Below are 24,018 nucleotides of genomic sequence, written 5' to 3'. Positions count from 1 at the left end.
AGTTATATAATTCCTGTTACACGAGTACTTAGTGAAGTGAAAAAAGCGTTGTTACCAATGACCTGTTGCACATTTGTACTTACACATACCATTCTGAGTGTTGTTATATGTGGGTAGTTATAGAAATATTACAGCTGTAGATACTATGTACCAATGTGTACTTACACTGTTGTTACATACTATGTACACATCAATTTACTATACAAGTACACAGGTATTAGGGGCACAAAATAAAGTGGGACCGAAAATATTAATAAATAATATAATACTATATAAATAATACCAAAATAACACTGGTAATCAAACTGTGATAACAGAGATGCACAATCTGTTCAATGATGAAGCACTGAAACTAAATTTAGATGCAACCTGGGACCTCAAAACAGTACAGTCCCACAGCCCATATGTCTATCCCTCACAGCCACGTTTTCATACATGTCAAATTAAATATGGCACTTACCTTGACTAAAGTCCACGGGGTACATCATAAATCACTTATACTCTTAGTAGAAACAATAAAGCGATGCACCCCGTGCACCGTCTCGGACAATTTGCAGAGTAAACGGATCTCTATCAGCCACTGTGCTTGACTTGGCATGTCATCTTATGGAGGTAAGTCCTGCTATCCTCCCTGTCTTCCTCCCTTTACAGATAGCCAAGAAACACAGTCCTTGGAGATTAGCCCCCCCCCCATTCTCCACAACCGATGAAACTCCTGTGTGACATATCTCGAATTAGAAAACTTTCTCTCATGTACCTCTATCAGAAAATGAAATCTCGCCTCATTCACTGTGAAGATCCCATGAACTGTTTGTGTCTGCTCGGAAACAGTGCCTGGTTACGCTGGGGCTAAATGTTCCCCAAAGCTTTTTTTTTTCCTCCTTTACCAGGATGGAGGATTTAATTTTTTTTACATTCTGTTTTTAAGCACATTATGGATCTGTTAAGCAGCTTAGAAGCTGGGATAGATTTATCGCCTTTGGACATGTTGCAGCCTGTCACGGTGAAGCTATGTTAGCCTCATCCTGTTAAAGGTTTTACTTTTTTCCTCTTACATATTTACAAAATTTTCCCAGGAGCAAGTCCATCACATCACGTTATCTCACTCCACAAAATTATACTCTAAAAATACATGAGCTCAAATTAGATAGTAAACTCATTACATTAGATTGAAGCCTGCCCACTTGCAGTGCCACTCATATTAATTTAACCATAAAAACAATGATTAATCACTTACTAAACACAATGAATAATTAATGTCATTTTCAAGAAGCCCATACAACCAATCATGTCTAAATTCCTTCAGTGTCAAGGTATATTCAAATCACATCTCACTAATGGTTGATTTCTGATACAAAGCCCACTCACCATTCAAACATGGATAAACAGTATTTGTCTATCATTTAAAATAAGCAAAGTATCTGACTAATGATTAAAATAATTTAAGACAGGATTATGGGTCCAGATAGCCAGATTTTTGACTGCCAGCTGGTCCAAACTGAAGTTTAGGCAATATGATAGGTCAATATGACCAAAACATAAAGTGATCAAAATACACATAAGTGATCAAAATAGAAAGAAAGAAAGAAAGAAAGAAGCAAACAAAAAACAAATAAACAATAAATAAATAGTATTATAAAATATACAGCAGCCCCAAAATATTAGTTTTTTCAGCCAAAATTAAAAATGTATAAATTAATTAGCATTATATGAAAAAAAAAAAAAAAATAGTGGCATTTATTTTAAAGTAGTATAGCATAACATTGTGGAATATAATGAATTACTCTGCTAGGAAATTATACTGTATATCCATGAAGAATGCCCTGGTGGATGTACAGTATGAAGACCAATTGGTTAAAATAATTGATAAAGTGGCTCAGAAAACTTAGTTCTCTCTGCAGAAGAGAATTGGTTTGATATTTTATAGCCAAAGCAATATATTGATATTTTGTAGCTAATGCAATGAAATTAAGATTTTTTCTCAGGTTCAGATACTTTGGTGGCAATGCATTTTCCAAAAACATCACAAACAAACAAGCCTTAACCATGCTAAAATACAGTGTGCAGCATATATTAAAGCAATAATCCCTGTGAAGGCATGGTTTATAGGAATTTATAACAGGGGTGTTATTAGGCACGATATGGAGCTGATTGCCTAAAAACCCCTTAGCTGTTATAAATTCACTGTAAACTGCAACTTCACGGGGCTTATTGCTTATTCCATATACGTAGCTAGATAAAGTGCTATATAAATGCTATAATATTGCAACAAAGTGGTGCAGAAACAAAGACAGAGTGGAAAACATGCTTTAAGACTTGGGTATTTATTTTTTATCGATCAATATTCGCCTATTTTATAAATCAACATTTATATTGTGCAATTGTTGAAGAATCGATCAAATATGTTTGCGCTCCTCTTTGCTGAAAGAGGAGTTTCTGATTCTGTACAGAATTAATTTTAGCTTTATTTGTGCATGCCAGAGGCAAGGATCCAGCGTCTTCTCTCATTGTCGTTAGAGCGCCAATACGATTGCAAGGACGAATCACATTTATGCCCCCTCACCGACATGAATTCTCTCGGCGCTAGGCTGGCATCAGAGAGTTTTTGTATAGTCGTGCTTCGCAAGCAGCGGTTGGTGTAGATCGTCTCAGTGCCAGCCGCTTTACAATCCGTGGCAACACAGAGCCAAGGAAGCTCACCTCCATGGGCTCTCTAATATACCTTACGTTAGGAGAAAGAAAAAATGTTCCCTTGTAACCTGTTGCATTGTAACAGTTGTCAAATGGCATATATATATATATATATATATATATATATATATATATACACACACACAGTGCCCTCCATAAGTATTGGAACAGTAAAGACAAAATTGCTCTGTTGGCTGTGGAGTCAAGGCATTTGCAAATAAGATGAATATGAGACAAAACTACAGAATGTCACATTTTATTATTGACAATTTCAACACATACATGTTTTACCAAATAAAAAGAGCAGCACTTTTAGAGTTATGCCCATGCCATGACACCACCTCCACCATGCTTTACAGATGAGGCTGTATGCTTGGGATCATTGCAGTTCCCTTTTTTTCTCCACATTTTTGCTTTCCCATCACTTAGATAAAGGTTCATCTATGTCTCATTGGTCCATAAACACAGTTCCAAAACTCTACTGACTCAACTCTAATATTGCCTTTCTATTTTTGGTGCTGGTCAGAGGTTTGCATCTTGCTGTGTAGCATCTGTAATTCTGTGTCAAAATCTCCTGAGGACATTTTCACAGCTTTTATGATTTGTCTGTCATCATGTTGTTTTCTCAGCCGATCAGGTTGTTGTTGGTTGCTGGTGTCGCTGGTGGTTTCCAAACTCTTGATTTCTCCATGCCCTTTGTTTTTGCTAGAGCTCTAATTGACTTCCTCTTTTCTTTTAGCATCCAAATTGTTTGCTTTTCTCTCAAAGTCAGCTCCCTCATCTTCATCCTGGTTTGTGTGTCATCATTGAATGCAAGATTCAGAATACAGAAGTAATGGATATAACTGATACGACACATTCCCTGCTTTTAATACCTGAAGAATTAATGCAACAGGACCAATGGCTTGGGCAGCAGCAACAACAGGTATTTCTCCAGTGAAGCAAACATGACTCAACCAATCAGAATCAAGGACCAGAACTAACCGTTTTAACACATTTTATTTTACACAATAAGGGCCAGTTTTACTAATAGCTTGCACCAGCGCAAACTGTCTTTTAGCGTTAAAACAGTACTGTCAGGATTTACTAAAGACGCGCAGTGAAAAATTAGCGCTAAAAGGCGTGGACAGTTATTTTTGTGCTTGACCTTATTGAATATGCATTTGTAGAAGTTGAATATGCATTTGTACAGATGCAAAAGTTATGGGAGGAGAGTATTCAAATGAATCACGCAACGCATTTTACTAACGTTTGCAAAAAAAGCATGTCGTAAACTGCTTTGCGCTTGAAATGCCTGCAAAATGTTGTTGCTAGGAGGAGGCACCACAGAGAACAGAGCGCGTGTTAGAAGGGAGAGGGATTTTCCACACAAATGAATTTATTTGTAATGCCAGAAGAACACATTATCCGAAAATATCATTTGCCAAGCCATGATATTTTTAACTTGCTTCAGAAAATACAAGATGACTTGAAACCCTCAACTAGGAGTCACGCAATACCAACTCTATCAAAACTTCTAGCAAACCTTCATTTTTTGGCCTCTTTTCAATGTACTGTGGCTTCTTTATTTATTATTGACTTGCGATTACACTAATTTTGCACTGCGCTTGGTATATTGCGTTGGTCGATATGTAAATGAGATGTTGCGCCTGTGTTCTTTAATTTGCATGTTGTTAGTAAATCACCTGTAGAAATTTCCCCTCCCATTGGCGCTTTCTGGGAATTGTGCTCTCGCACTAACTTCAGAAATGCTCATCCCTCATACTTCATTAGCTCTAATCATTTCAAATATTTAATCTGAAATTCTTCATCAGCTTCCAGTAGATTAGTGTGGTAAAAGGTGAATCAACAATTATGTAAAGCAGCTCCAGAAAGTCTTCAACGGTGCATGCAAACTAATATAAAACTGCACAGGTCTTTAGTTCTGACAATATCACAAAGGCTCTAAAAAGGCACCAACAAAAGCATACTGACATATTTTACCAACATCACACACTCATTTCTTCTTTTAACACATACGGATGGTATGCATGTCAACATCTGTTTCAATAAAAACAGAACACTTCTAATTCACACTCCTTTTCCATGTTTCCATTAGCTTTCACTTGATTTCTTACCTTGGTTCTTTAGCGCAAATTAGTGTGTGCCTACACACAAAATACTGAAACAGTTCCAGACATGGCTCCAGATACAAATAATTAAACCATTTAGTGAACCACGGTTTTAAATTCATTTTAAAACTGTTAGTGATGTAGCCTAGTGGTTAACGATTCGATCTGATCTGACCCTGTACAAAGAGAAATCCATAAACTACGATCATGTACCCTTCAGCAACAAACAATTAACCTCTCATTGTTCATGTAATAACTGTACTGTGAGTTGTTTGGGATAAAAGTGCCAGCTGAATGACAAATTTGAATTCCTTTTACGGAGTGTCTATTTACACTAAGTGCAAATAGCCCATCTTGTTGGCAAAGGCTATTTACACTAACTCTGCCCACTAACGTGTGATTGGGTTAGTCAACAATAAAAACAGAAGTTGGTTCAACATCTGTTTCAGTGGTATAGATGGTAAGGTGCATGCTTTTTGACGCGATTGACCCTAGTTCGATCCCACCTTTTGCCAAACATTTTTTTCTCCCTTTTCAAATCTCATATCGCATCAGAAAGGCATTTATTTTCAATAAAAATGAAGGAAATAATCAAAAAGTTGAAAATAAAGTATCGGGTAGGGTTAGGGTAGGTGTAGGGAGGGTTTTATTGTCCCAATAAGGTGGCATCCATTTAATAAATTTGAATTAAAATTATAATTTACACTCAGTACGTTATTATTGCGTACTGTTTTACAATGTACTACATATATAATCTTTATTACAGGCTCTAGGCCCAATAGTAGGACATACAACACAAAAAAAAAAAAAAAACATTTAGATAAACCTATAAAATACACACATTTTTCACAAAAGTCTTAAAAGGCACTCATACCAATGCTTCCATAGATGTGATTGATATCGGACCGAACTACACTACAATACTGAGGTGCAGATAATTGCCACTATTTGCAATAAGTAGTATAAATAGCAGAAAATCTTGCTATTTTAACAGTGTAAATAGAATCTATAGCTATTTGCACTTAGTGTAAATAACATATCGTTAAAAAATACAGCTATTTTCACTTAGTGCAAATAGCCACTGCCTTCCTGAGATTCACTTCCTGAGCTAAAGTAAACATCTGAAAAACTATTGATTATGCAATCGAAAGGTGATTCCAATAGTGTAACTGAATGGTATACAGAAAGGCTTTCATTGGGAGGAACGAGGCCATGAATCCTTGGAGGTTTGGTTGAAATGTTCATGAGGGCTCCTGGAGAGATCAGCCCAGTGAAAGCTATGTATTGATTAATGTTTTCATTGAGACACTGAGGTCAGAGTGAATAGAAGTCAGTCTTTAAGTGACGACCCATTCAGTAAATCTAATTACTACACAACCCAGATCTGTTGAAAGACCCTTATATCACTCTTCACTAGTCAGCCACAGAAACACAAGGTATTTCCATCTATCTATCTATCTATCTATCTATCTATCTATCTATCTATCTATCTATCTATCTATCTATCTATCTATCTATCTATCTATCTATCTATCTATCTATCTATCTATCTATCTATTAGGGGTGGCACGGTACACAGATGTCACGGTTCGGTACGTACCTCGGTTCGGGGGTCACGGTTCGATACAATTTCGGTACAACAGGGAAAAAAAAGACATCTACTTTGCTCAGTTTCTTTTATTTTGATGTGAAAATACTAAATATTATTACATGTTATATATATAAAATCTGTTTTGTTTTCATTGTGAGTGTACACAAATAAAAGCAGACCTTTAACTACAAGCAACAGCACAAATAAAAATACAATAGAGTAAAGATACAAATAAAATAATCAGTGATTTTCAGGGGTTTTTTTAGGTATAGAAATTGAAGTACGATTAAAGTAATCAAAGGTAAAACAGCATTGCATATTTGACTGTATAAATTAAAGATTACTCTTTATTAAAGTTACAAAAGCGATTCAATCAAGAGCAGTGAGTGATTTCTTTGTTGTTGCTGTTTATTTAATATTAACTGTCACTTTAAGAGAAAGCACTGATACTGTACGCCCAGCCGGCTATGTCTGCTATAGGATACTTACCAAGACGGGCATTTTGACAGAATTTTGTGTGAATTTATCCATTAAAACACAATACTTCAGAGAGAGCTTCATATTTGCGCGCGTTCTGAGGCGCAGGTTTGTGCGCTTCTGATGAGCGCACGCACAAATCTTCTCACTGCGCGCGCGAGCTCGCGTCCTCTGGCTCTTAAATATTTGAGCTGGCAAAGCTTACATGACTTTAGTCTAAACACCGATATCAACGTGTGCTGTTCAGGTCTCACCTGTGCGCGCGCTATCAGCACCCGGGTGATGACGGAATAAATGCTCATATTCCAGCATACGGCACTCGCATTGAACAAGAGTGAATGATTTGTCCACTTATTATTTTTTTTTTCTTTCTCATCGCTGTTGTTATAATGTACTGGGAAGCCAGAATGCGCATCCATTAACAGAAACATACATTAGCCGAACCCTATTTGTTTTACGTGTTATTTATAACAAACCACATGCATTGTCAGAATTCAGTTGAACCGCGGTCCTAGCGCGTGCCGAACCGTGTGTGGAGAACCGTGCGGTTCGGTTTTTTTCCGCGAACCGTGCCACCCCTACTATCTATCTATCTGTTTAAAATTAATGTGGTCAAAAGAGACACATAAGGGCAGTGCCAAAATAAATGAACAGTTGTCTCTGGCTTCTGTTTGCAAAAGCTACATCCTACATCTATATCTTTTTTTTTAAATTTAGTTTAATAAAGTTTAGCAGGGTATATTCTGTGAAGGAGTTTAAAAGAGATCTCTTTAACCTTGTTTGTTAAGAGATAGCGATTGGGCAGCAGCCAGACTTTTTTCCAGTCAACATCACTCAAAAATTGATTCCAATATACAATTGCATTTGATTTCGAAGCAACATCCTTCTGGGAAAGGGCTCTTATTGATCCGTTATAATTATTACAATGATAGGAATAAATAAAACATATTTTACCTATAGGGGAGGGATTGGGTGAGAGTTGTGGGAATTGCTGAAAATTTTATCTTTTTTGCTGTTTAAACAACATATATATTTTAGGAGAGACAGCACCAAAAACAGTTGTGAATTCCTTTATATTTTGCTAAGAATTCCTCATATGTAAAAAGAAGACCATCTGAATTAAATAACTGGTCTACCAAAACAATGTTATTTCGAACCAGTAAAAAAAAAAAAAAAAAATAGACTTTTGTTTATATAAAATGTCCTTATTATTCCAAATAAAGTAATGGTGTGGTGAAAAATTATGTTTGTAAATCAAATTCCACGCAAGAAAAGCTTGACGATGAAGTGCCGAAAGTGTCACAGATATTTTAATATCAAAATTGCATACAAGAATAAACTTTATGCCACCCAGACTAGATAAAATATGAAGGGGAATCATATTCCAAACAGAGGTTGGGTAATTAACAAGTTGTCTAATATAGTTGATCTTAAAAGTATTGTTTAGTATAGAGAAGTCAAGGAAATTGAGACCACCATTTTCATATGAGTTCATTAAAACTGCTTTCCTAATATGATGTATCCTATTTTTCCAAACAAAATTAAAAAACATTTTATCAATCTCCTTTTTCCTTCAAGTCATGAAATTTTATCATCAACCTGAAGAGCGATAGCTGTATAAGTTAGTCGAGATATACCCTCTGTTTTGGAAATTTGGAAATCAAAACTCTCCCTCTTAATGATAAATCTCTTGAAAGCCATTGATTTAACTTCCTCTGAGTTTTTTGCATAATTGGAATAAAATTGAATGGACAGGCGATTTGTTTTAATTTCTCCTCTGTGCTTCCATGTTCGTCACTCTCTCCCAGGAGTTTACTCTCGTGAGACTACACACTTCTTTCATGAGCTTACTCTCACGAGACTACATGCTTGTTTCATGAGCTTACTCTCGCGAGACTACGCGCTTCATTCATGAGCTTACTCTCGTGAGACTACACACTTCATTCATGAGCTTACTCTCGCGAGACTACGCGCTTGTTTCAGGAGCTTACTCTCGCGAGACTACGCGCTTCTTTCAGGAGATTACTCTCGCGAGACTACGCGCTTCTTTCAGGAGATTACTCTCACGACGAGACTACACACTTCTTTCAGGAGCTTACTCTCACGAGACTACACGCTTCTTTCAGGAGCTTACTCTCACGAGACTACACACTTCTTTCAGGAGCTTACTCTCACGAGACTACACGCTTCTTTCAGGAGCTTACTCTCACGAGACTACACGCTTCTTTCAGGAGCTTACTCTCACGAGACTACACGCTTCTTTCAGGAGCTTACTCTCACGAGACTATGCGCTTCTCCCCGGAGCTTACATTGTACCTTTCGCGGCGCTACGTCATACGCTTGACTGCCTTGTCGGGAATGCGCCTGCTTGAGAGACCGGAAGCTGTACTAAACGGTTTATAAAGTTTTAAGAAACAACATTTTTCTTAAACTAACGCATCATTTCGCTTCAAAGGTCCTTTATTAACACCCTGGAGCCGTGTGGAGTAGTTTTGAGATGCATGGATACTTTTTTTTCAGATTCAGAGACAGAGGCACCATTCACTGCAATTATTGAGATTGGAACAGACAGATGCCATTTTTCACTAGCATTCCGTTTTTCACTAAGTAAATTAAGTAAATAAGTACATACTTTTTTGATTTTCGAATTTTTTATAAGGCATGTGTTTAAACTAATCTTAATTTCAGAAATGCATTTGTAGTTTGTCCATGCACAATCATTACCACAGGGAAGCAACAAAGCCATAAACATCCTACAACCGAACCATAAGCTCTACTCTTCAGCACAATGTTAACTACAAAAACTACAACAGAGACTCTTTTAAATGTCCAACATAACTGAATACAAGTCTAGCAGGACTTTGCCTTTGCTTAGTTATACAATTCAATGCAACAAAAAGGATTCATGCAGTCCCAACACAAATAAATTAAGTGAACTTCAATTTTACATTGTATCACTGCAACACACACATCTAACAGTCAGCTAAAACACACGTTTTCTGACACACACACACACTTCTTGCAGCCAAGTCCAGCAACTTCAACAAGGTCACATTCTGGCCCACATAATCCATCTCAGTAATCAGTCTCTGCCATCCTGTATTGCCATAATATGAAGAATAGGATGTTTTGGCACCTTTGTTTATGAATCTATTTATGGCTTCAGTTATCACATCCATTGAAGCAAAGGTGAAAGCATACAAATGGCCTGCTGTACACAATTTACATCCAATTCAACAATAATCTCTGGGAGCTTTCAGTGCTCTTGTACATGAAAGGACAATAAATCATTATAAGGAATTTGAAAGATGAAATTAAAAGCCTAAATTGCCATAACTTCTGTGTACACGCGTGCACACACACACACACACATTTGTTTTACTATATTAGTGAGGAACTGGTGATATGTTCTGTCCCCTAAAACTTGTCTGGTTCCTACAATACAGATGATTTCAGGTTTTATCTTCCTCTTGGGGATGTTTGGGCTTCACAATTTACGGAAAACCTTCCCCCCCACACACACACACACACACACACACACACACACACACACACGTTGGTTTTTGTGGTTTATGGGGACTCTCCATAGGCGTAATGGTTTTTATACTGAACAAACTGTGTGTGCTATTGCCCTACACCAACCCTACACATAAACTTAGCCCTCACAGGAGACTTTGTGCATTTTTAGATTTTCAAAAAAACACCATTTAGTATGTTTTTTAAGCCTTTTGAATTACGGAGACATGTCCTCATAAACCACCTTCATATTGTAATACCTCTGTCATACCCATGTCATTATACAAATGTGTGTCCTCATAAACCACATAAACACACACACCCACAGCAAAAGACAAAATCAATAAAGCTGAAGTGTGTAATGTGTGCCACTTATAGGACCAAAGGGAAGAGCAAAAATAATGATCTTCAGGATTTTTTGCAGGTCTTCCAAACACTCCTACCACCCCATTTCCATTATTTGGTCCCGCTTCAAACTCTAAACCATACGGAAAAGAGCTGCGTGACAACTCAGTGTTTACAGTCTTCATGAAATCAACCTTAGAATGGCTTACTCACCGTTCAGCACACTAAAATGGGACATAAAGTATTTTTAAAACTGAAAAAATTACACACCTCAGCTTTAAAAACATATCAAAAGATCAAAGTATTACACTCACAGAAGAAGCCGATAAACAACTACTGCACGCTTGTTCATACTGTTGTGGGACATAGACCTACAGGACTTTATGATATTTTTGTTGTTGCTATAACCACATTTATAATGAATTTCAGATTCTCTAATGTATCACTGTGTTTCTCCCTTTAAATCAAACAGAGTTCCTCAGAATCCTGAGGCAGAGAAGAAATTGAAGGAGAGAGAAAAGGTGTGAGAGATAGAGATCAAGAGAGGGAGGCGTAGAGATGAGAGATCAGAGAATCAGCATGTCAAATACAACGGTGAACAATGGGGACTGGAAGAATAGGACACAGGGCAAAAGGTTACAGCAGGGGAAGGTTGGACATACTTTTAGGAAAAACAAAAAAAAACAAAAGGTGGCCTACAAATGAGGGCACAACAATAATCAGTCAAACATCTAATGACGCACACACACACACAAAGCATTTTAGAATTCAGCAGCAGATGATAAAAGATCTAAGTCATGAATAATCAATAATGCTCACAAGAGGCCTTCTCCTTTATTCATGCAAACGCAGCTAATTCTGCCAGTCCACCACCAGACACTGTGCTAGGCCACTCTATAAAGGTTAAACTTGTTTTATAAATAATGAAATTCTGTCAGGAGCCTGATACTTTAATACAGGCATGTATGTACAATGCATACTGAAATACACACCGATTGTGACTAGGAATGCAAAGGTAGATCTCGTTCATTTCAGGCAGCTGAAAAATTATAAAAAGAAACACCAAGAGGCAAATACAATTCACAAAATGTGCATAAAACAAGGTGGTGTGATATTCCGAACTAAATAGCTTAATTTTAATTGAAGCAATTCATACTGTAAGGAAGTGCAATTAAAATTAATTAAAAAGCATACAAAATAAGTTTAACATTATTAAAAGAAAGGGGAAGATGAAATGAAAATATAGAGAGAAAATACATATATATATATACATTATATATATATATATATATATATATATATATATATATATATATATTTTAACTCCTCCACCATCCAAAAATTCAATTACACAGGTAAAGAAGTTAACAACATATCCACATATTTTCAAATACACACATATGTAACCCTTGGCTTAAAATATTAAAAAGAAACCCGACTACGCCACCTAGGTTAGCACCCAGGAAAAGAATAAAATAAACAGTTACCCCAAAAATATGAAACCCAAAAGTTACAACAATATGAAGGACCCTGCTGGTTCGGGTTGGATCAAAGACAGAGACGTGACTTACCAAAAATAACACGTTTATTTCACACCAAGGGATGAATCACAAATCAAAAAGATTATTCAAATTTAAAAAGTCTCATCAACAGTTTACCATTTAAATACCCACAGTTAAAAAGAGACCATAACAGACCCTGCGGTCACAGAAGGGACAAACCCCACAGCAAAACGGTGTCTACAAATTCATAAAGCAAGTGACAAAGATAACAACAACAAAAATACACACTCCCCTTCTGTTAAGCTTCAGTATTACGGCTCAACCGGCATTCACCTGTGGATATTTATACGTATAATGTTTAAAAATCGAGCAAACTGTTCTAGCTAAACAGGATACACATAGATTACTTTAATAAACTTACATAAAAAAGACAAACATATCCAGAATTTCCTCGCATCATCACACAAATCAATTGGGCAAAATAATCTTATGGAACCTCGGTGGAGCACGATGCTTCACCGTGACGATCATGCAGTCAGCGGTGCACGCCAGGCCGCGGAACAGAATGCATCAATATATAGCACAGCAATATGAAATTCGTAAAACACCAACTAAAAACAACATTAAATGAAACTGGTACGAACAGCGGTCATGAATACAGGGATAAGAAAACAACAGCTAGCGTTCTCAGGCCACACCTAAAACACAAATATAAAAACAAATTTCAATTTCAATAATGAATTCCCCCTTTTAAAACCCAAAATAAACTTCTTACCTCCGAGAAGAAATTCATAAGCTACAGCAGACTCTACATGAACTGCGCTTGCCACTCCACGCACCCACTCCTAATGGTAAACATCTTTAGACAGTGATGGCTTACGAAACAAACTCAATGATACTACGCAACGGCCCCAGTGGGAGTGTCTTGCCATCGGGGATATACCCAAACATTACGAAAAGATTAAGAAACTAAACCTGCCACATATATATATATATACATATATACACATACATATCAGCCAGTAAAGTCAGAGGCATCTATCATTGCCTGTGCCGATATTTGCTTATTTTCCAGAATCTGTATAAACAGATTCCAAATTTTATAGTAGTCCTTCAGTTGGCCCTTTATACTGTAGCTTATTCTTTCCAATGCAATATACTGTAGTGTGACAGATCTTTCAACCAATGATCAATGGTTGGGCCTTCTATGTTCTCCCAGTAAAATGCTTTAAAACTGTCATTTTAACTAGAAAAGCTCATTTGGCAAGGCAAACTTTGAATGCTGGCTTGACAATGTCTGGTTTGAAAAGTTTTACATGGTTTTATTGTTGTCATTCCAATTCAACTTTGCCTCAAGTCATGAATAATGAATGAATTTAGAACACTGCGTTCTTTGCTGAAGAAAAGGTTTTGTGTAAGGCACAGTAGGTGCAATTTATGACCCACTGGACTGGCTGTATACTGTAACTTCATGCCACACACACTCACACACACACACACAATACATCTTGAATCTGACAGGCCGACAAGCTCAAATTAGGGTGGAATTACAGGCTGTGGTATAATTTGTTATGTGCTGTCCACAAGTGTCACTCACACTGAAGACTGAAACACCTTTAGAAAATTATATAATTCACAAGCTAGCACATACAGACGACAAACTAAATTACACATATGCAACTCTATGCTTAGTGACTGCAAAATTCACCCATGCCAAAATCTGCTATAATCAAAACTTATATTACTTGTCCATGAAATATAACACAGAACGTGTATAATTCTAAGTAGATGCATACACTAGCATTCAAAAGTTAGCGGTCTGTAAGATAGAAAGTGAAAGACGTCTCTGCATTTATTTGATACAGAACACTTATATTGTAAACATTTTACAGTATAAAATAAGTTGTTTTCATATTTTAAAACATGAATTTTCAAAAGCCTTTACTCCAGTCTTCAGGGTCACATGATTGGACTGGAGTCATGGTTGCTGAAAATCAGCAGTCATAACAGGAATAAATTGCATTTTATAAAATATTCAAATTAAAAACAGGTATTTTAAAATGTAACAATATTTCACATTAATGCTGTTTTACTGTATTTGCAAAAAAATTAAATAAAAAAAATAATTGCAGCCTTTGTGAGCATAGGAAACTTCTTTCAAAACCTATATAGCTACTATATAAAAAACTATCCCTTGGCCATCGCAGTAGCATGCACAACATGACTTCCAGAAAACGACCGCCTATAATATTACTGATCCCCTCTGTGCATAAAAGATGGCAACAGTGATTTGAGTTGAAAAGATTTTCCAATTCTGTCGGGAGGTATGAGGTTGAAAGATAACTCGTCAGACCATAATATCTTTTCCATTGCCCAGGGGTCCAGGTTTTACGCTCAATACACCAGGTTATGTCTTTGTGTGTTGGCCTTAGAAACAAGAGGATTCGGAACAGCAGCCCTGCCATAAATCTGAGCTTCGTGAAGCTCATGACATACAGTTTTATTTCCTTTTTCTAGTGAAGAGGATTGAGGTTTGTGATCATATTTGAGGAGCTACTTTTGTGCCACTTAGCAACTGTCCTGTGAAACATCCATCTACTCCTTCTGGGAAAGGCAAAAACGTTAAGCAAGGAATAAACTGCACTTACTGACAGCACTGTTTATCTGCACACTCCGTCTGGGTTGTTTCAGTTCCTGTTTTAATAAAGAAATTACTAAGTAACAGCAAAACACAGCTACAAAATCTGAGCTGAGCACAATCTGCATGGCATTTAAGTATTGTATTCAAGGCACAACACTATATGAACGCCTAGTGACAGGGACAATTCACTCACAAATGTCAAAAACCCTTATCAAGTTCTATTTTTAGGAAATTTAGGCTAAATTTTAAAAACTGTTGTCCTTAACACATGAAATACTTCAGTGTTTCTGTGACCGATTCGCTTCCAGTTCATATATTAACTAATTGGCCTCTTTGGAATTCTGTTAGTTGTCTCCATTTGCTTTGAAACTAATATATCAAAGTGCTAATTGTCAAACCTCCAGCACAGTGTACTGCCAATATGAAATCAACTTTCCTTTGAAGCTGTGCTTGTAAGTGTGGTTATGTCAAGTTACTTCAAAGTTTAACATTTATAAATAGAAAAAAGTTCTCAAATATGCATCAAATATGTTTGTGTTTTTTTTCGTCCATGGGAATATAATGCAAAAGCTAAGTGAATTTAAAGTCCCGAGTCAATCAGACAATATTAAAGTGATGGCTAAAGGAATACGGCGGTGCTGACATGAGGAGAGGAGTTCATTATGATTCAGAAGAGATTTTGTTTTTGAGCTAACAGTATGTTGAAGAGGTGATGAGGAATCACATTTTCCTTGATCTTTTTGACATATATGGCATTGGTGTGCTGTGAAAACACAAGCTAATTTCAAAACTTCTGCTTGATTTACATGTTAAAGAGGGTGTTTCTTAAAAGCAGAATTCGAAGCCAGAAAGAGGGTGGAACATCGGCACGAAAAACAAAATAATGACTGTTTTTGACATTTAAAAAACCTTTTAAATGTTAGGGATGCTTAAGGGGGAATACAATAAATTATGATACGACCCCTTTTAAATACAAAACTAAAATGCATTTAATTTCCGACCGTTTCATTTCACACCTTGAAATTTGGAGCTCACGGAGAAGGAAAACACATTTAAATGAAATAGCAATCCAAGTTTTTCATGAGGGAAGTGATAATGAAACTCTAATTTAATTTTGGCTCCAAAATGAGGTATGCATCTCCTGTGTTTCTGACCGCAGATCTGGCATCATGCGCCTGGCCCCATTCAGTGATCATCTCTCCATTAAATGTTTATGTTGTGGAACAAAGAGGAAAAGCTCATTAATGGTTAATCCATAATTCCCAAATGGAGGTCATAGTACTCTAATGGGAGGTTTTAATGAGAACTCATTGCTGTCGAGTTGAAGGAGGTGACAGATGAAGGATGCTTGAGTTCATTTAAGGATTGTGAGAGCGGTGGGTACAGCAAGCCTCAGCGCATTGGAGTCATTTTGTGTTTTTTGGGGGCAACAAACAATGGCTTTATTCTTCCACCTGGACTGTAGTTTGTACACCGGTTCCTAACCAGACCAACACTAAACAGCATGTACCAGCTTAAAAAAAAAGACTTCTCAGCAGGGAAGCCCATTACCATCAGAGAGTAAAAAGGTTATTTAATTTGGGGCACATCTCATTCATTCATTTCTGAGATCATTAATCTATCAGTTCATTTTTGACAGATGCTTTAGATAAAAATCCATCAGGCTGTTTTCCTCACCGAAGTCAAAGCTACCATTGATGTCACGATGAATATTCTCTGCTAAATCAAGCCTTTGTCATGTGAAGCACGCCAGTGATATTCTGAGTGGCGAGACAATGCCTTATAAAATAATAAAAGACTGAATCCCACTTACCAGCCTGTGTTGAACTCCACGTGGGCGTCAAAGAAGCCCACAACAGGAGCAGTGGCTGCGTTCCAGCCGTGGATCCTGGCCCGTATGAGTCCCTCTCTCTTACTGTTCCTCACAATCTTCACCAGGCCGGGATATCGCTTGTTCACGTAATGATCCAGATTGAACTTCAGCTCCACTACGAGAGAAAAACAGAGCATGTGAATGGAGAAAATCCAAACCTCCTACATCAATAACAGGGACTTCGACATTTGTCTTTTTATTATATGAAGGTCACATTGAAACCCTTTTTCATGCCACATTTTATTTTTGTTACTTTTATGCACAGGTTTTATTGTGAAGGCACTGACTATTAATGGATTTTGATCTTATAACTTCATCAAAAACAAAAAATATTGCATTTTTAGGATCATCTAATAATCTACAAAAACAGTGAAATGAACCTATAGAATCTTTCAAAAGATTCTATAGATTTTTAAAATGTTTTTACACTTACAAAAAAAAGAGGTTCTTTTAAGAACTGTTTACTCAAAGGTTCTTTGTGGAACCAAAAATAGCTCTTCTATGGCATCACTGCAAAAACAAAAAACACCCTTTTAGAACCTTTATTTTTAAGAGTGTATCCCCTTTCGCTCATGACTCTGAATGAAAAAATAAATAAATAAAAAGCATTCAGGTTCAAAGACTAGCTTGTGTTGAATTCTGTACGATAAACTTAATAGCATAAAAGAAAAAAGAAGGTTTTAGTGGCACTATAGATGACATGGTAAATAAATCTGCCTGAATCTCCCCACTCCTTTAGTCTCTCAGAGTTAGCTATCTGTCCTCATTCAATAAGAACTCTGGGAGGTAAACAAATGGAGTGCAAGGAGAACACGCACACACTCAGAGAGACAAACACACACATACACACACTCAAGGAAGATAGATGAGTGTTTGGGCTCTTTCCTGCAGGTTGCTGAGTGCTCTAGTTTCTATGGGGAGAGGAATAAGGAGGAACAGAGCACTCTTTAAGGCACTAATGCACACAACTACCTCCCCTCTCATTCATCAGCTCAGAAGAACGATTAACATTTCAGTGTTTCGGTGCAATGGAAAACACTGACACTGGATTTAATCACCCAAGAATGTGATTTAAAATTAGTTTACATAAGAGGTGAGATGGTTTTATGTTTGCCCATAAAGACTCATAGGCCACATACATACTGTAAAGTTTCAGTAATTTGCATTTAAATACTAAACCACCATCAACAGAGCTGTCATGTTTTATGTTTGGAAAGCTAGAATTTTGAAGAATTGCCATGTCCTCTTATTATAAGCAATGCTTATCAAGCGCCTTTGGGCTGGTTATTTGGGCTCCAGTTTATGGAGTTAATAAAGTAGGCAGATGCAGTTCACTATATTTTGGTATGTGGCTTATTTCCAAAATAACATTTGGATTTAAGTTTATTATGGGCTTATTCTTATTTGTTGCTGTTGTCATTTTCCAAGCAAGATCTGGCAACACTGATGATTTAAAATGTGATTTCTTGCACTGCACATACAGAAAAGATAAAACTCTGATACATGTTTAAATACGTCATTAACAACTAGTTGGGTTTGGTTCTGTACACACTGCATAGTTGTCACTACCTGAATTTTCAGTCGTAGAATGCAGTTGTCACTCACTGTGTGTGCAGAACAGGATTAAGCGCAAAAATGTGAACTGACAACCGAATTTAGCTGTGATTTGTATCATATCATAGGCCATAGAACAAGTATGACCATTTATTTTAACATAATATTTGCACTTTTCCCCCTAAATTTACATTGCGTTGTGAAAAAAACAATCTCATTACTATTATAAGCAAATATTATAAATATAAATTCAATTTAGTAAAATTAATATTACAATGATGTATACTGATATATACACATTATTTAAATTACTCAACTTAATTTTGTTTCTTGTTTTTGATTTTGGGGTGAAATGCAATTTTTTTAGAAACATTTCTTAAGAGTTTATGAAATTCACCGAAGTCCAATAAAAGTAAAATATTAAATATAATGCGAAAGTGCAGTACATAAATATGTTCATAAATTATATTCACGCTGACTGCTTTTAATGTCAACTCTGCTCCGGTTATTATAACACGGCCATATTAGGGCGGGCACAAAACACAGTTCAGTGTGTCAAACAGCACGCGCGCACACACACACACACACACAAATGTGCTGTTAGAAGTTATAGGATTCCCTCTGGTGCGTTCTAAATGAGATTGAAATTAAGAATCATGAGGCAGAAATATTTTATAAGCATTCACCAATCAATGAAGAACAAATATCCATCCATCATGTGAACAGAAAAGCAGAAATAAGTTCTGGAACACAGCTGATCAAAATTGAGCGTTATGAAAATATTTGAAATACATGCTGATCCTGATAGATGTGCTATGGTAAAGGGATTGCTTTGCTTTATTTAATCAACAAAGAGGACTTATTTTTCATCTGCATATATCAAGAACTCTGGCTTGATACACAACCATATGCAATAACTAGTGAAGGCTGCGTATGGCACTGCAATAGCAATTAATGCAATTAAAGAAAGCCATTTTCCTCATGGATGCACATGTGTACGTGTGTGTGCCATTGGGCTTCAGTAAAACAGGGATCATCCACAAAAAAAAAAATCAATTTGTGTTCCATAGAATTAAAAGAAGAAAGTGGCAAATGGGTTTGGAACAACATGAGGGTGAGTAAATGATGCTAACATTATTATTTTGGGATGAACGCTAATTTTATCCACAGAATTTGGCCTAACGTATGAGGATTTTAATTGTGTAGTTTGATTTTGGGGATAAAGCCAGATGTCATTTATTAGCTGGAGTCTCAAATAAAAGAATGTCCTTGAAAAGTATCAAACAAACTCTTCATCTAAAGGGCCTAAATTTATTTTCATTTGGAATGAAGCCCATTATTATCTGTTTACAAGCGACGTCTAAATGAATCGAATTTCAAGGGCGCAATATCACTCCGTGTCTGATAAGATGAGAAAAATAGACGCAATGTCCCTTAATATTATTCACAAGGTGAGAATGAATGCTACCCTGCGTAACAGGATTCAGCTGAGATTAATCCAAACAGACAGGGATGATGGAGAAAAGGAGGACAAAAAACTTATTGGCTTCAGTGAATAGTGTAACACGAGAACGGAACTCTATTAAACGTCTTCATAATGGACAGAAGACTTAGAGAGACAGAGACACACTCGCTAAGGTCAATTCATTATTCAAGTGGTGAGGGCACCTGTACCTCCAGCCGTTTTTTGGGCCCCAAACCGGAGACGACAAGCTACAGCGCTGAGAAAAGGTCAAGTAGGCAACCTTTGCATGTTAACAGTTTAATGTCAGCTGGAAGAAGCTGAAGCATCAGCAGGAAATTAACATATGAAATTAGAAACGGTCAACGGCACATCCAGAGAAGCTGAGTGTGTGAGATAACAACAAATTGAGGAGATAGCAGTACTGGCCAGTCATCTGTTCTCCACAACGCTCCACCTCTGTGCATACCTCTTTTTTTCACAAACAAAATTGAGAAGTACTGCCTTTTTAAATATATATCAAGTATATCTGCTAAAAGGGAAATTTTAACAACATTTAGGAGTATACTAGAATATAGAAAAGTATCATGTAAAAAAAAAAATAATAATAATAATACATACACTACTAATCAAAGGTTTTTGCTTGTCTTTTATTTATTTAATTTTAAAATAATTATTGCCAAGGCTGCATTTATTTGATCAAACATACAGTAAAAACTTTTATACTGTGAAATATTATTATGATTTAAAATAACTTTTTTTTATGTCTTCAGTGTCACATGATGCTTTATAAATTATTCTAATATGCTGATTTGGTGCTCAGTTACTAATAATGTTTATTATCATAGTTTTAAAAACAGTTTTTGCATATATTTGTGTAAACCATGATAATATTCATAGGCTTCTTCGATAAATAGAAAGTTAAAAAGAACACCATTTATTTGAAATAAAAACATTATAACATTATAAATAAATAGCAATAAATAAAAATAATAAATTTAGTAATAAAAATGTTTTTTATTGTAATAATATTTTACAATACTACTGTTTTTACTGTATTTTTGATTAAATAATTTACTTCGTAAAGGGTAAAAATAGAGTGCAATGATTTCCAGAAACTCTATTCAATTGAGGACTCAGAGAACTACTGAAAAAAAAAAAAAAAAGTTTAATTGTGATCAGAAGAATGAACCAAATCACTAAAATGAATTTCACACAATATTTCAGAGAGTGGCCCTGTGTCAAATGGCACACTCGATGCAGATTGCAGTCTCGTGGCCTTCATTCACGTATGTTCATGAGGTCCACGAGCTTGTAGGGTATCCCATTTATCATTTTATGATTCAGAAGGGTGTTCATGAGCGCGCCCTTTGCAGCCTCTATGTGCCTCCAATCCTGAGCCAAACCTGCACTCATATGAACTAAACCCAACAGCGATGAAGAGGATTCTAGAAGAGAATGGTTCATTATTGCTCCACCTCGCTTGGTTTTAAGGCTGTATGCAATAAATAACGTGACACAGAAAACATATTTTTATATGACACCAAAAAAATAGTTCATTACTGAAAAAAGCTACACTATTTTGAGCACAGCTGAGCAGCTGCTGTCACAGTAATGAAAAATGCTCAAATGCTAGAATCATCACTACTTTAGTCAGTCCAATACTTCAGCGCAGTTTGATCAGATAAAACGACTGCAAAACATGGGAACTGTAAATAATGTCTCAAAAAAATGAACAATCTGTTTTTCCTTTTAAAGCTTATTTATAAACTTTAAGCTGTGTGCAAGAGTACACACCGAAAGGTTTACTCTTGCGGTGTTTGTCTCTTGCTGTTTATTTTTCCTCTTTTTGTTAGTCTTTAAGCGCAGTCTCTAACCCAGCAGCAATAATGTTTGTTTGCTCAGATAAAACACAGACCGTTACGGCATACCTAAACAGGTTAGTCATACTTTATCAGAGGATGCCGTGCTGTGTTTATTCACGCGGTATTTTATGTACACTTTCTTTATAAAGGCTTTTACGTCTGGAGCAACAAGAGAAACTGGTAAACGTTAAGCAGCTGTATTCGTTTTAGTGAAAATAAAGCAATAAATCATTAATGGAAACACAAAGGGATGCGTCCCTACCGCTGTCACTGTTGTCGTCCACCAGTATGATTTCTTTGAGCAGGTGTGCCGGGGTATGGTTGACCACGCTGTGTACAGACCGCAGGATGACAGACAGAGCTTCATTCACAAAGATGAAGACGACAGAGATCTGGGGAAGGTCCTCAGTGTAGGTCAGCTGCTTACACCTGGACAGAAAACAGACATCAGTGTATCAGTTAGCAGCTTTATAGTCAGAACATTTAATAAGTTTACATTATTTCGGAAAATACTGACCATAAGCATTTTTGTAGTATATTTTTCAGGTTTTATTGTGTATGACTCTGCTTTTTTATTTGTATCATTTTTATTTATAAATAATATTACTATTTTATTGTTTAAATAATAAAAAAAAGAAAGTCTCAACCACTAAATATTCTGTTTCACATGAATCTTTCCCCGCCCGCATTTTTTTTTTTAAAGTTGCCAGTCACCGCCAGCATTTTTGATCATTTTCAGAAATGTCTGAACATGCAATACATCAAAAGAAAGAACAGTCTCTGCTTTAAAAAAAAAACTAACTGTTTTATTCTAGCTTAATGCATTCTTTTCTTTTTTTTAAATCAACAATGAATACACAGTAGGCAAGTTTCATACATTTTGACTAAAAAGCATGAGAAAAGCATGTCCAGATTGGATTCAGAGACCAGATTCAGATGACCAAAACATAGATGGAGTAGCTCGCTTCTATCAACACCCCCAAAGCTTCACAGTCCTGTACAGATTCCTGGGTCGACAATTAATTTGGTAGCATTCGTCAGTTTTGATTTATATTCTGTTTAAAGTTTGATGATCATGATATTTTACATATGTATCGGTTTGCATGCTTGTTTCTGCTTCTTCACCGTGTATTGACTCAGAGATTCCGTATTCTTTCAGAAGATGTGTAACAGAGCACACTACCATGTAAAAGTGAAAACAAGGAAAGCCAGAAAATTCCATCATTGGCAGAGAAAGAGTTAAAAATTAAATGCAATGAAAATGCCAAAATGAAAAATGCCATACATAAAGGGAGAGGCATCATCTTTCTCCACACTGTGAGCAGGATTTGAATGTTTACTAACTTGTCGAACCATAACCATAAGAATTTTATGATGTGACATAAGGCCCGTTCACACCAAGAACAATAACTATAGATAAGAGACATTCTGTTTATTATAAGCACAGGATGCACAAATGCTAGAGCTCTTTAAAGCAGGATGGATTCTGATTAGCTGTCAATGCTTTTATCATTTTTCAGCTAGAAAAAAAGGTTGAAAGCGATTCCAACAATATTGTTCCTCTGTGTCATTACAGTTGTGTTGTGGATGCTGCGATTTGTTTTTTAAGAATGATTGTTAAAACTATACCCAGTTATCGTTAGTTATCGTCCTTGATATAAATGGGCCTTTTTGTCTCAGATTTTGTTTACTTACTTTACTTTACTTTTGTCATTTAGCAGACGCTTTTGTCCAAAGCGACTTACAAATAAGAAAAAGTAACTAAAACTAAAAAGTTACAACTCTATAAATACTATCTACCCACATATTTAAGAAAATAAAGAAATTAAATAAAATTAACACATGCATAACAACAACATTTCAATAATAAACATATCAATGAAAAAATTAAATAAAAAGCTACTACTATCCCTTGCCGGTGTCCCTGCCCGGTGGAGTCGCACGGTAGAGTCGATGGTCTTTACACTCTTTGGTCTTCACACTAAGAGGGCTTCACACGACGACTGCCGCGACCGCTGCCGCGGTATAATAACCTTTATTATACCAAACCAACAAATGATCATTTCAATTCAGCTGGACCCACTTTCCTGTTTATCAACTACAAATGGCCAAGCAAGTGCACACACTGACAAGATACACGATACAGTACGAGACCAAACGCGATTTAAGCACCATTCTGGATTACTCTCAACTGCATGCGTTGCATGAATATCTTTATATCTCTGGTGCAAAGCTACAGTATATTGGAAACATAAAGCATTTCATTACATTTAGGACCCCTAGAGGAGTTCCTATATAAGTACAAGACAACTAAAATACGACCTGACGTCTCAAAGCTAAAGATGCGTTGTCTTGCCACTAATAAATATGTGCACAAAACCTAACAAGCC

The 24,018-nt window shown here is 36.3% G+C and overlaps 1 protein-coding gene across 1 annotated transcript in view; it reads right to left on the bottom strand.

Moving 5' to 3' along the window:
* LOC306871175 (polypeptide N-acetylgalactosaminyltransferase 9) overlaps positions 1–24,018 on the bottom strand; it is an 83,521-nt gene that overhangs the window by 34,729 nt on the left and 24,774 nt on the right. The window contains exons 3-4 of the mRNA XM_079418941.1: positions 21,891–22,057; positions 16,688–16,862 (exon numbers count right to left, since the gene is read on the bottom strand). Of these exons, the coding sequence (XP_079275067.1) occupies positions 16,688–16,862; positions 21,891–22,057 (342 nt within the window). The remainder of the gene's footprint in view (positions 1–16,687; positions 16,863–21,890; positions 22,058–24,018) is intronic.

Source organism: Barbus barbus (assembly GCF_936440315.1).
Source record: "Barbus barbus genome assembly, chromosome: 6".
Lineage (NCBI taxonomy): Eukaryota > Metazoa > Chordata > Actinopteri > Cypriniformes > Cyprinidae > Barbus > Barbus barbus.
The sequence above is the reverse complement of the archived record's forward strand: the minus strand, read 5'-3'. Positions and strand labels throughout refer to the sequence as shown.